Raw genomic sequence first — 13,903 nt, forward strand, 5'->3', positions numbered from 1 at the left:
ATTTCCATGATATGGAATGTACTAAATGATGGCGTTCTTCAAAAAAGGATATGAATCCAAAATGAAAACACAATTAAGTAGCCTAAATTATATCTCGAGATTGAAGGCAAGTACACTTACCACACTTACTAACATATACATACTACATATATAGACGGAAGTTTAAAAAACTGTTTGGTATAAATATGGGTTATATTATTCCCGATATTGTCTTACAAAAATCTTTATACGAATTGTAATTGATTGTTTTGGTATAAATATGGGTTATATTATTCCCGATATTGTCTTACTTTCATCTTTATATGAATTTTAATTTTAGAAACTTAGGAACAAATTGTGTATTAGCTAAACCCAGTGAGCTTTGCTACCCGAATCAATATAAATAAAATATCGCCTTTACGATATTTTAAGTTTCTAGCTGTATCAGTTTGCCAGATTTAAGAATTTTTGTATTTAATTCATATGGGAGGTCCAACGCCCACTGTAGCTGCCCATTTTGTCAAAGAAGTCCATACAAAATTTGAGACTCTTTGAGTTTCTGAGATATGTGCCTATAGTTCCTTCCAGACATACAAGAAGACACTGTGACATTTTCAGAAAAATCGGTTCAGCAGTTTAGCAGTCTATTAAGTCCTAAGTCTATAAACAAAAAAAAAAAAAAAAAAAACATACAAACATTTTCATTTTTATATATAAAGATAATAGAATATTAATATTTGACTATTAACTTTCCTAATCCCTCCTAAATATCTTAGTTACAAATATAAATTTACTAAAATTATTAAAAAACACATTAAGTTTTTGTTTCGAATATCTAGTAAGCAAAATATCTGTTGTATCCATTGATTAGAGGACGATATAGTTAAAAAACATCTTACATTTAATTCATCACCACAAAATGTGGCCTCATCTATTGAGAACTGTAAATCTTCGGCCTTTTTTCGTTCCTCACTCAACTGACGCTCCAAAAGAGCGATATAAGTTTTAAGCTAAAAAAATAGTGGCGAAAATAAAAGAAGTACAACAATTAATAATTTTATTTTAGTTATTGAAATAAAAATGCATTTGTGGATGTTTTCGTAAATTAATTTTTAAATGTATTTTTCATTTTACAATTAAATATAAACAATTATATTAAAAGTCGTAAAGTAAATATTTATATAAAAATATAATAAGAATAGTTAATTTTAAAATATATAACAGAAGCAATAAAATTCGCTTATATCGCTTATAAATAATCAAGTTGTTTATAATTATTTATAAAATTATAGTTGAAGTAATTTAGCGTAGTTGGAATAAAAAAAATATAGTTTCATAAATCTGCTCTCAGCGCAGTAAAAAATCGATTTTTTAATTTTATAATTTTTTTCTGCAAAAAAGAAAATTAAAAAAATCAAAAGATAATTTCGTTTGAAACCAATTTAGTGTATTGAGAAATTTGGTTTATATTTTGGTTGTTTTGGTTTTCGACGGCCATCATTCAACGCCATCTGTGAGAACTTTTGTTTGGGATCGGTGAAAGGGCGTTGAAGGAAAAATCAAAAAAAAAAACTATTTGAAAGATTATCCGTTAACGGTTTCATACTCGATTATTTGAATATTATTTTGAGCACTACGAGGTACAGTACTGGGTCTCCTTCAATTTTCATGTCTACTCTTACAACAATAACAACAATGTTAAAAGAAATTTAAAGCCAGTTTTTCCGTTTAAAGTCTTCGTGCGAGAATACAAAAAATTACATTGTCTGCGGCGACTACTTAATGCGTAGAGGACTGAGTACACTATGGAGAATGCAATGTTTCTCATGGTTTCCACTCCAGCCACGGAATTCCCGGCGCAGATCAGCTAAACGAAAACTACGACGTGCAATAAGTCTGGCCCAGCGATCAGCATCACTAAGTACTTTCTATGGAAACGTGAACAAGAAAATAAATATAAATTACCATGAAAACAACCAATTACGAAAATAAAATACGATAAATTAAATACAGCTGATAGATTCACTTTAGGATAGACAGATAATAAAAGAAAATTTAGTTTTGCGTTTAATAATACTCTATCTTCACTTTTTCTTCACCTAAATTCTCTTTTAGAGCAGATTTTAACGTACACATGTAGATTACGTCAAAAACCAAGTACATAAATAAACAATTGTTAAACTTTTAATTGAATTTAATATCTATTGTTATTAACTAATTTATTAACAATGTTCACACTGGAGAAGTTTGCTTTCAAACAACTCTGCTCATGTTTCACAGTTTAATGCACACGATTTTTCACTTCAATGTTGATTTTGAAAACTTTAAATTTTTAAGAAAAAAAAAAAAATGTTAAAAAATAAAAACGCACATACATAATTAAACACAAATATATAAATAATAAAAGCAGCCTAACTAACAATTGCAATATTTCTCTATAAATAATAATAAACAATTTTAACATAAAATTAAATTTATTTGTTGTAAATAATTTTTTCGTTTTTTTTTTTCTTTCATACAACTAAAATTATAAATGTAAACATGTCAAACACAAAAAAACTGTTTTAAAAATAATTGATTTAAACAAACAATAAACAAGTAGAAAAATAATAACAACAAAGTAACATTTAACCAAAATACAAAAAAAAAAACAAACTTAAAAAAATACGTTCACATTAAGCAAATATTTTATGAAAAAAAGACTAATCTCAATTAAATATTTTGGCAAATATTAAATTGATTTTTATGCAAATAAATTTTTTTTTAAATATATTTAAAAGGCATCAATATGTTGAGTTTTTAGTGTTTTTTATCAAATATTTTCTAATGTGAACGTACCTTAAACAAATTTATATATAAATAAGTAAAAATATTCAATTGGAAAATATATATATATATATATATATATATATATATATATATATATATATATATATATATATATATATATATATGTTTGTATGTATGTATTTTAATTGTGCCTTTTGGAGATTTGGATACACATACATTTGTATATTTCTATGTATGACTTTAATCATAGAAATCTGAATGATTTTTTTTAGTTTAATGTCAATTTACATAGAATTAATAGCAGTTATGTATTTAATTTTATTAATTGTTAAACAATCAACCAAATAGAAAAAATGTGATATAATTTGTTAATGGAAATAAACATGAAAATTAAGTGAAACAAACTTGAACCCTGTATATGGAATCATGAAAATAATGAGACATCATAATTAGGATTAATTAATAATGAATTGAAAAAAAAATTAATTATATAAACTGAGTTTCAAATAATGAAATTTCTGTTTTAGGTAAAACTATTATTCTTGGAACGATCAAATATTCAATTTTTTAAATTCAAAGGAGTGTGAATCTGACTCCCATCTGCTACTAACATAATACATGTTAATAATTCGTATTATTCATCATACGTGATCGAAATTTAAAAAAGGAAAATTACGATCAATTTTACTCGATATGAGGTAATTCGGCCTTAGTTTTCAAAACAAGATCTTTTTTAAAAATTAAAGAAAATATGCCAATAATAAAGAATATATTGAAGTAATCCTGAAATAAGTTAACGATTTGAAGACGCAGTGTTAAAGTAAACAATATATGGAGAGACTTTATTCATTACTTTCTATCTTATAACTCTTTTCAAATTCGAATAATTTTGAAAATTTTTTGTTAGAAAAATAAGTCTTATTAGATATTTGGATAATCTGGAAAAGAATCTGTTAAAATCTGTGAAATCGAGTTCTTTTCGAGATATCAGCCATTTTGATTTAATCATAAACAGGTTATTTTGGAACTCAACTCTATATTCTGAACCTTTATAGACTATGGTCCAAGAAACATATTGTAGATCAAAAAATTCTTATTCTTAGGTTATGTAAATAAGGGTTATGCACCATAAAGAGGTGCAACTCTACTCGGAGACTATAACATCTATTATAGAGTGTGAAGATCCAAAGATAGAGAAAAAAACCTAGAAGTTTTACCGAATCAATTCACTCAAAAAATAGTTGTGAAAGAATGAACTAACGAAATAAACAGGTTTTTTGGTCTCTTGAAAACTTGTGTTGTGTACAGTCGAGTTTTGATTATAGTCCCTCGATATATCTTAATCGTTTAACTAAAACTAGACATTTAACTAATCTAAAAGAACTGCGTTGCGTTTTTGGGATCTTAGATAATGATTATAATATTAGATTAAAACCTTCTACTGGAATTATTAAGGCATCGTAATTTATACTTGTTTTACAAAAGTTCAAAATTATTATTGAAAACTAAAAATGGGCCGAATAAAATTTAGTCTAATGGGATCTGGAATAAGGAAATTTTGTAAATTATATTTCAAAACTTAAGTATGAAATACATTAATACTGTTAAACTAGTATAAAATTAATAACGAAAGCGACAAAAAAATACATCCAGTGAAAACTGTTTCTTTACGATAAGTGAATTCAGTTGTGGCAACCAATATTTTTGGTTTAATCTTTAATTTACTTTACTTTAATCAAATATTAACTTCAATTCATTAGTCGTAAATGAAAAATTCTATCAAATTATTATGTAGGCTGTTAATATGGTTCCTGCAACAAAAAACTGTTATCATTGTGTATGAGCATGCAATTAGTAGGGGTTGTCATAGAATTGGATTTGAAAGCTTTAAAAAACATGATCAGATTTAATATAATATAATATTATCAGTTTTGTGTCCAATCTAGAAGACGATTCATAATCGAGCAAAAAACCGAAAATATAAGATTTTATGAAACCAATGTATTTTTTGGTCGTTTTTAAAACCAATTCCGACAATGATTGAATTCTATGACAACCCTCAGTTTTATGGAAAATATTTGTTAAATAACATTCTTTTATAATAAATAATTAACAATTGAAATAATATGAAAAATCGTGTACAAAAAAATTAACAAAAATGTCACAAGAGAAGAATAAAGAAAAGTGAAGGCAAAGAAAGATAGAATAAGAAATTATCCAAGATTAAACAAATAAAATTAAAATACTTTATATTAATTAATTACTCGCTAAGAAGTAAAACTGAAACACATAGTGCCAAAAAAAGAAAACAAAAAAATTGTTAAATATACCATAAAATAAAATTCAACAATAAACAAATAATTAAGAATTAATTGTGACAAATTAAAACAAACTAAAAAATAACAAATTTTGGTTCGTATATAATGAATGAGAATATGAACAGAAGTTCTGTATAAAAATTATCAAAAAATCATATTCAAGAACTATGTAGCTGTAGAATCATTGTACAATTGAAATGAATTAAAACCCATTGGGAAAATATAATTTCTGATTATCGCAAAACCAAACTTTCTTTTTTGTTCCATTCGCTGTTGGTGTGGGCGAACGTGATTTTGAACGTTCGACCAACGTTGATCGTTTCGAAATCGGTTGTTGTAACGATGTAGAGAGCAAATTAAATGGCCGCCTTCGATCGGCTTGTAAGAGCAATGTTGTTGCTGTATCTTGTAACGGTGTATGGGATAGTGGTTGTGGTGGTGGATATGTTATATCGCTGTATATATTTACCTCATTGATATTTTTCTGAAACTGTAAAGCTGTATTCTGCGAATCCTCACGATCCAAATCACGTTCGATCATAAGTTGTTCAATGTGTTGTTGTTTCTCGCGCAATAAATCCTGTTGGAAAAATTATATAAAGTAAAGGGTATTTTAAATAAAATAAAATTATATCTCTTATCGTTTTATAAAATATTTTATTTCTTTTCTTAAATATAAGATAAAAAACCCCAATATGAAAAGAACAAAATAGGGAGTAAATAAAACAAACATGTATAATTATATTACAAACCTTTTCCAGTCATCATAATGTTTTGGGTAAAAAAAATTATTTATAATTGGGAATACATATTTCACAATTGTTAACAGTTGTATTTGTATCTATTTTTATTTAGTCCCTACTATATTTTTTGCAAACCTTCATTTGCAGAATATTATCAACTTATTAAAGGGATAACTTGTAAAACCGTAATATTAAGTTATAAATGACTATTTTTGGTTTATTAAACAGTTTTCCATACAATATTCCTGTAATAAAAAACCTTTAATAACTTTATTAATCTTTGCTTTCTGAGTTTGTGTGGGGAAAGAAAACTTGATGTGTGTGAATTAGAACTAAGAGGCGTTCTTAGGCTGTCTACAGTTGCAGATGAAAAGTCGTCATTTTGTCGTCTGTAACACATCGAAACATCATTTAGTCATGCCTGAACTGAAACTAAAGCCTATTAGGCCTTAATTCGTGGAGCTAGAGGTATAAAATTATTAACAAATATTCTATATTTAATGCAGTTTGTTTGGTGTTAAAAATGGGGACCATATTTGGCCTTAGCCCTAGTATAGGGTCTCCTTCAGAAAATTACTTTAATTTTTATATGACTTAAAACTATGATCTAAAACTATCTACCGAATTTTGTATAATCGGTCCCCATAAAATTAATATTGTTATAATATGAACAATTTTAAGAAATTGGCAGATTGTGTTTTGACAATTGTATAAGACTAATTTTAGATTTTATAATTGCTTCCCCTGACGCTTAAAGTCGGACATGTCCTGGAACACCTTTCCTGTGTTCTTTAATTCTTTTTTTTTTTACAAGAGTCCAATACTTTTCCACTGTCTGAAGTTCTGGACAGTTTTGTGGATTTGCCTATCTTTTGAATATGATGTCAAATCGGTCCAGAAATATGAAGACACTCTGAGCTGTTTAAAGGTAGTTAAACCTGATGTCACAACATATTGGTTTCTTTTGCCAGAACAGCACGTGATTTGTAACAGAAGAAACATCTTGGGGACTTTTGTTTGTTTTTTTCTATTATTCTTAAACAATATCTCGTCAATTCGCCGGATAAAAATCTTGTCACGGAAGTTGTGAAAAGTCTCATTGAACATAAGTTTCATCATCCATCACACAAGTGTATTTTTTTTTATAAAATTTTACCTAAATTTTTTTCACTCGTTTTCTGCTTCTAAGTTATTTACCAAATTGATCAGGACCTTTCTGAATTTTATACGACTTTAATCCAGCTTTAGATTTGGCTCTGTGCACTAACGAATCAGAGCATTTATGAGCTGTTTTTGTAATGAAAGTCTTCGGTGCTCTTCGAAATAGTTGTTCGAATTATTTTGCCTTATCAATATCTGTTAGACTTTTTTCTTTTCGATTCAGGGTTTCTTTCAATACTTAAGTCTTACTTATACTGTTTAATTGCTTTTGAAATAATGTAAAGATATTATTTCTTCTCATACTGTTTTCTAGGAGTCCATTTTTACCGAAATATAAGATAAATTTTAGCTTTAAACAATCTGACAGACGCACATAAGAGTTGTTGTTTAAAGCTAACGTGATCAAAAAAATATAATTTGTTGGTCAGGGATAGGTTTTTTCTGATGCAGTCTTTAGTGTTAAAATAATAATAACGGACTTATCGTACAAGTTGACCTTACATAATATTTCCAAAACATTATGTTGACTGAAATTTTACTCAAGATTTATCCAGGGCGAAAAACTTACTTACTAAACATTCACATGCAGAATATGAGGGTAGAGATAGAGAAGATATTACATATGAAACAACAAAAGCATCCAAAATAGGCAGAAAACCAAAATAAACAAATAATTTAACAAATAAAACAAACCATAAAAAAACAATAATAAAATAGATATAAAAATAAAATAAAACAAAAGCGTGCAAATTATTTTAAATTTTTTTTGAAAGTTGCATTAAACTGCGCTTTATTTACAGAAAAAAAGAAACATTTTAAAGAATAATAATGAATAATTTTTAATCCGACATGACCAAAAAACAATAAAAATAACAATAATAAGTAATTATTTGTATAATGTAAATAAATTAAAAGATAAAAAGTAATTATTTTGGGATTTGTGTATTTGTTACCAATTTTAAATAAGTGTGGGGAGCTAAATGATTTTTAGTAAAATTTGGTTAATTTACCAAAAAAATGTGTTAAAAGGAAATATTTTACAGTTTGTTTAAATAGATATGTATGTATTTAAAGGAAAAACACGTCTCAAAAAGAATTGACCCTTGTATTCATAAATTTGTCAATAGTTTATTTATTGATTATCAAGCATTTTTTCCATTTCAAATTCTAATAACTTTATTGGTCGTTTATGAATACAGGTGTTAATCTTTTAGCTTTTTTGCATTGACGGCCTTTTCCCGAACATATACATAAATAATAATTTAATAATAAATATATACAGGGAAAAACAAAACATATTTAAATATTTTAATAATTAATTGGGGTTATTTGTAGGTCAATTTAGGTTGAGTGTATTGTTTTATAAATAATTGTTAAATATATGTAATATTAAAAATCGTTATAAAAAAGAATTAAATATTAATCGGGATAAGCTTTAGCGTACCTGCATAGAAAATTGGCTTTTTGGTGTGGTGACAGCAACGGGTTTAAATGACGACGATTTGCGCTGCTTGAAAAAAACAGGTAGGATTCATTACATTATTGGTTAATGGGAAACTTTGTTAAATGTATGTTTACTAAAGTGATTAATGTAGAGTTTAACTTTAAATTAATTTAATACTTTTGTGTATTGAATTGTTTTTGTAAGGAAACGTAACGTTAAACTTAAATAAGAAAAAATTAACAAAATTAAATTGAACAAAATGAACTCAAGAAAGATAGATAGATAACATGCAGCATCATTGAGTAGAAAAGTTGTATATAACTATTCTTATACCTGAGCATTCAAGCGCAAGCGTGATGTATTTGTCGTGGCAATGCTGTTCATTGTGCCAATGGAAGTAAGAGATTCACGGGATCCTGTTCGGGATAGGCGAGACTTTTTAGATGATGGTGACAGGGAGACTTTTGCAATTGGCACAAAAACACCAAATTTTGGTTTACATTCGAAATATCTATGGAATAGGAATTTTAGAAGAATAATTCTTAAAATTTATTTGTTCGCATAAAATAGAGACGAACCTAACACCGTCAACGGAGCCATCGTTTTTACCGCTGGCCTCATCCAATTCAATGCCGCACCAATTTCCCGATGCAAATTGTGTTTCACCCAAATAACGAAGAATTCCAGGACGACTGCCAAAGCCAGAGGAAACAATAACACGATCACCCACGGTCAAACCATTTTCTTATGATTTTTATTATAAATATTGATTAATTAAATATAAATTTTAATTCGTAAAAAACAATTTCATTATATGTACGATTCCAATGAATATTATTTGATTTGAAATCATACAAAAAGAAGGATTTTCTTAAAGGATGTAATATTTCTGCAAATATGGATTAAAAAGTTTCATGGACTTTACTATTCCCGAAATATTTAAAATAGATGAAATAAACAATAAAACAATAAACATATTTAGCGAATATCAGAAGGCTATTAGGGCGAAGAGCTTTAACCGAATACTCTACCAGAGGTAATTTTTACATTATATGGGTCACACGGGAGTGGTCGGTAGCGAAGAGCGAATGTTCTACATTTAAAAGAAAGGAAGCTCGAGATAGTTAACCTAACGAACGCAAAACAATTCGACGCAATGAGGGCTGAATTAAAAATATGGTTGGGAGAATTCCATAATCCCTCCTGGAATAAAGAAACGGTGAGTGGAACCACAAGAAACCTATGGAGTGACCCTAACGAGAGCAGGACCAGAAGCGTAACAAGATGAGCAAGTCTGAGGCCAGTATGATGGTACGTATTCTAAGTGGATACACAGGATGTAGAGAGAACTGTGAAACTTTGGAGTACTTTCTTTCCCATTTTGAAGCTTTTCTAGAAAAATATGTTGGAAATGGCATTAATCCTGATATAATTCCCTCATGAATACTGATTGGAAAATTCTTAAAAATTACGTCCAGTGTTAATATTTTATTATTCTATATTTTTGTAATCTAAATTTTGAGTTTAATTTCGATCACGATGGCTAAGCACCCAGGGAACACTATTTAAAATTATAACGGCAGTAAATTGAACAAAATAATTTGTCTTCTGAAAAATATATGAGGTATTCATTCTTGTAAGGATTAAGGTAAAAAATGTCACATATCTAATTGTAGACCAAACATCTTCTTAAGCCATATATTAAATAGAAATATAACCATCTTTTAGAAAAATCCTTATATAAAAAAATTGGATTAACTTACTTCCAGGACTACGTAAGAAAGAACTGCGTATACTGGCTGTGGGTGAAACTGTACGTGAACGATCTGGAGAAAATTTTGATAGCGGTGAAGTAGGTGTTTGAGCTCCTGGCAATGGTGCCAAGGTAAGACGTGTTAAACGGGAGAATATACCCTTTTTTGGTTCACATTGGAAGTAACGTTTTCCGGCAACACAACCATCATTTTTACCTTTTTTGTTTTAAAGTTTTTTTTTTATAACAGATAATGATTAGTTTTTCTTGAACACTTTAAAAATCAATTTAAATTTCTTATGAACTTACCACTAGGTTCATCTAAGACAACACCAGCCCATTCACCGGGTGCAAAATGTGTTTCACCAATATAGGCTATTTGTCCCGGACGTATGCCACCAACCCAAACTCTCTGGCCAATTATAAACTGTTCTGTATCGTGTGTCAAAATAGAGCCATGATCTGAAATTAAATAAAAAGAAAGTTAATTAATTAAATTATATTATAACTGTTTCAGTATTAAATACTACAATACATTAGATCCACTTAGCAACCTATCACCCATAAAATTTAACTCATCACAGTTTTACTTTTTTATTTATTTATTGTTTAAATACAATTTAGTTTAGTTTAGCCATTTTACCAATAGAAATAGAAATTGCATGTTAAATTGTATATTGAAAATTATTATACAAATTATTTGTTTTTATGACGTTATTTTTTAAATACCCGCTTATTTTGTGTTTAAAATTGTACAATGATGTCATTTTTAGGCGACTATTTTTAAATACAATAGGAATACTAGAAATGTAAATTACAAATATTAAATAAATAACTCAAGTTTTCAAATTGAAAACTATTAATTTGACAATTAATGTTGCACATAATTATGCGCAGTATATACAGCACAATACTGCAGGTTTAGGTTAAGAAGGGTTATACACCATAAAATCGGTGCATATCCACTCGGAGACCTTAAGTTCCATTGTGATTCCCTTCAAGGAGTGAGGATTCAGAAACAGAGAAACAAAAGAAAACACACTACAAGTAAAACTAGAGAAGAAGGTAAAAGGATAGATATAATTAACAAGTCAGTACCCAAAGAATAAAGAAATAAGAGAGAAAATCTTCGTCCCCCTATAAAGCCCAGTCGAAGAAGTGACTAATGACCTTAACAAAACCATCGTCGTGGAACCTATTCCCTAGCCATTTCAGTCTGAAACTCCAGGACTGGAAAATCATACGCATCCCCCTGTATAATAGTACGAAAACATTTTCCCTGCACTGTACGTTCACTGAACGACTGTTGTTTGAAGAATTATTAAAAAAATGAATAATTTAATAATAAATTATATCATGGTCAATACACAAATGTTAAAATGCAATAGTGTGTTGTTATTTTTTAAATATTTTTTTTTATTGCAACAAACACTTTTGCAATTTTCATGTGGGGGAGTTTTTCTAGAAAATAATTGAACAACAAAAACAATTGTTATTTATGGAGATACAAGTTTTTTACTTTTTTTTAAATATTTAAAATGCAATTTTGCATTTATATTCATGCAAATTTTGTTTTCATGTTTAAGATAAAATTTAATGATTAAATTGAAATTATAATACAAAAAAATTGTTGAGGAAATGTTAAAGTAATTAAGAATATTTTTTTGTGTAAAAAAAATTAATATGCCTGAATTTTGAATAAAATTTTATTATAAAAAAGTATATTCTGAAACTAATTGTTTCGATTTTGTTTAAAAAATTAAGCATGATTACGAATAAGGACATATAAACTAGTAGGAACATTTCACAGGTGACGATAAAAAGTTATTATAAAATGTCTGGAAGGAATATTCAAGTGGGCGTAATGCCACACCTACGTACAATATAAATATTAAAAGTCGCTTATCTCAGACTCCTTAAATTTTGTATGTACGAACACATATAGTGGGCGTGGCAACTTCCCACTATATAACAGCAGGAATCAATTTTTTCGAAACCACTGTACTATCAACATAAATATTTAAGACAAAAAATAGGCTAGCAATAAGGGGCGTTTCATCTTCCATATGAATTAAAAACAAAAATTAGTTTATCTAAGAACGTTTTAGAGCTAAAATTCCAAAATTTTGCAGGACCAATTTTGACACTTATGTGAACATTTGGGGTCAAAAAATGGGTTGCGTGACACCTCCCATATGAAATCAATTCAAAAATTCGTCATCTGGGAAACTATTACTTTAAACTTTAACACCCATATGAACATTTGAAAACAAAAATGGGCGGACTTTCATTAACCATGCAGTGTCCAGTGAATTAGGATTTCTTAAATGGCTCTCTATAATTGGAAACATGTCTATAAACGATGAAGAATCGGTACAATATCTTTTACATGACTACCATCCTTTAGATCAGAATGGTATTTGGACTCACAGACTCCTAAAAGGTATGTATATATTTGGATGTCCGATAGGCACGATCGAATGTATCTGGATGGTTTCAAGAGCAATGTACATAAGTTATGAAGTTAAGAGAGTTGTTACGCCTAAAATTTCTGGGTTATTCATAATAAAAATTTTGACTTCTTTCGATTATTTCTATAAAGCCTATTTTGCCTCTAATAACTCATAACACATAAAAATCCATTAAATTTCACTATGCGACTAAAATACCTGGGAAGTGATACTGTTTTTCCGAATAGAACAAAAATAAGTTCTTGTTGAAATTTGCCAAACACCCCCAAAATCTTGAGATACGGGTAAAAGCGTGTTTTCATACCTTTATGCACTTATAAGTGAGTACCTTTCACCTTTTACACCTTTCAGAAAAATAGTATAACCTCCCAGGTTACGTGATCCTAAGTTTCTGTTGTCACCACAAGGACGGATATGGCTAAATTTGTAAAAAGTTGGGCTAAACAGCCCCGGAGTCTACTCAATAATATCGCAATTTTAATCGAATCAAAAATGGGTCGCATTTGGGTAAATTTAAATGTTTTAAAGACATGTTGGACAATTAATTTTTTTTCATTAAACAAAGTATACTATAATGGTCTAGTTAAAGAAGGAGTATTTTTCGACATTCCAAACAGATATCTGCATCAGTTAGTAATCATTCAGTTAATATATTTTTTTACGAAAATTACAACACTTTTAATTTAAGTTCTTAATCAAGAATTTTATAATAGTTTCTTTTTAAATTACTATTTCAAAAAACCAAACCATTAAAATTAATATAAAAAATCTACAATTATAATAAAAAAATACAATATTTTTAGTTTTATCCAGTTAAAAGAGTGTCAGGTGTATGTTATTGTTGTTTATTTAACAATATGTTGCAATTTTAAAATATACGCTTTAATATTTTCTTTTTTCTCAAAAATCTTCTAATAAATAAAATGCAAAAATAAAACTCCTACTGTCATTAGATGACACATTAGTGTCATCCCGTATGTAGGTTGCATAAAATTATCTTAAATATTGAAAAGCAATTAGTTGTCAAGTCAATCAAAAATTACGTGATTTTGTTCATATTTGTTTTTTTTTCCAGTTTTCTAAAACTTATTCATTAAACAAATTCAAATTAGGAAGAAATTCATTTAAACTCGTGTGTACATGGAAAAATGTGTGCTTTTCAGCAGTTAAGCACAAAGGAGTATTTTGCTGTGTCGTTCGTTTGTATTTAAGAAACACTGCATTAGATCACTCCATTGAAGTGT

General features: G+C 28.1%; 1 protein-coding gene across 16 annotated transcripts in view; it reads right to left on the minus strand.

Moving 5' to 3' along the window:
* The window catches only part of LOC119602792 (restin homolog), an 88,773-nt gene that overhangs the window by 18,874 nt on the left and 55,996 nt on the right, over positions 1–13,903 (minus strand). For 7 of the 16 annotated variants that reach the window (XM_037954567.1, XM_037954548.1, XM_037954530.1 and 4 more), the window contains 7 exons: positions 10,498–10,650; positions 10,199–10,405; positions 9,014–9,179; positions 8,769–8,946; positions 8,436–8,501; positions 5,557–5,667; positions 879–989 (listed from right to left, as the gene is read on the minus strand). In XM_037954567.1, the coding sequence (XP_037810495.1) occupies positions 879–989; positions 5,557–5,667; positions 8,436–8,501; positions 8,769–8,946; positions 9,014–9,179; positions 10,199–10,405; positions 10,498–10,650 (992 nt within the window). Of the gene's footprint in view, positions 1–878; positions 990–1,084; positions 1,908–5,556; positions 5,668–8,435; positions 8,502–8,762; positions 8,947–9,013; positions 9,180–10,198; positions 10,406–10,497; positions 10,651–13,903 lie in introns of those variants that run through there. The other 9 variants (XM_037954575.1, XM_037954558.1, XM_037954522.1 and 6 more) reach the window with 6 other exon arrangements.

This window comes from Lucilia sericata, unplaced genomic scaffold (genome assembly GCF_015586225.1).
Source record: "Lucilia sericata isolate MDLA Ls3-8-SP2 unplaced genomic scaffold, ASM1558622v1 Contig000009F_arrow, whole genome shotgun sequence".
Classification (NCBI taxonomy): Eukaryota; Metazoa; Arthropoda; class Insecta; order Diptera; family Calliphoridae; genus Lucilia; species Lucilia sericata.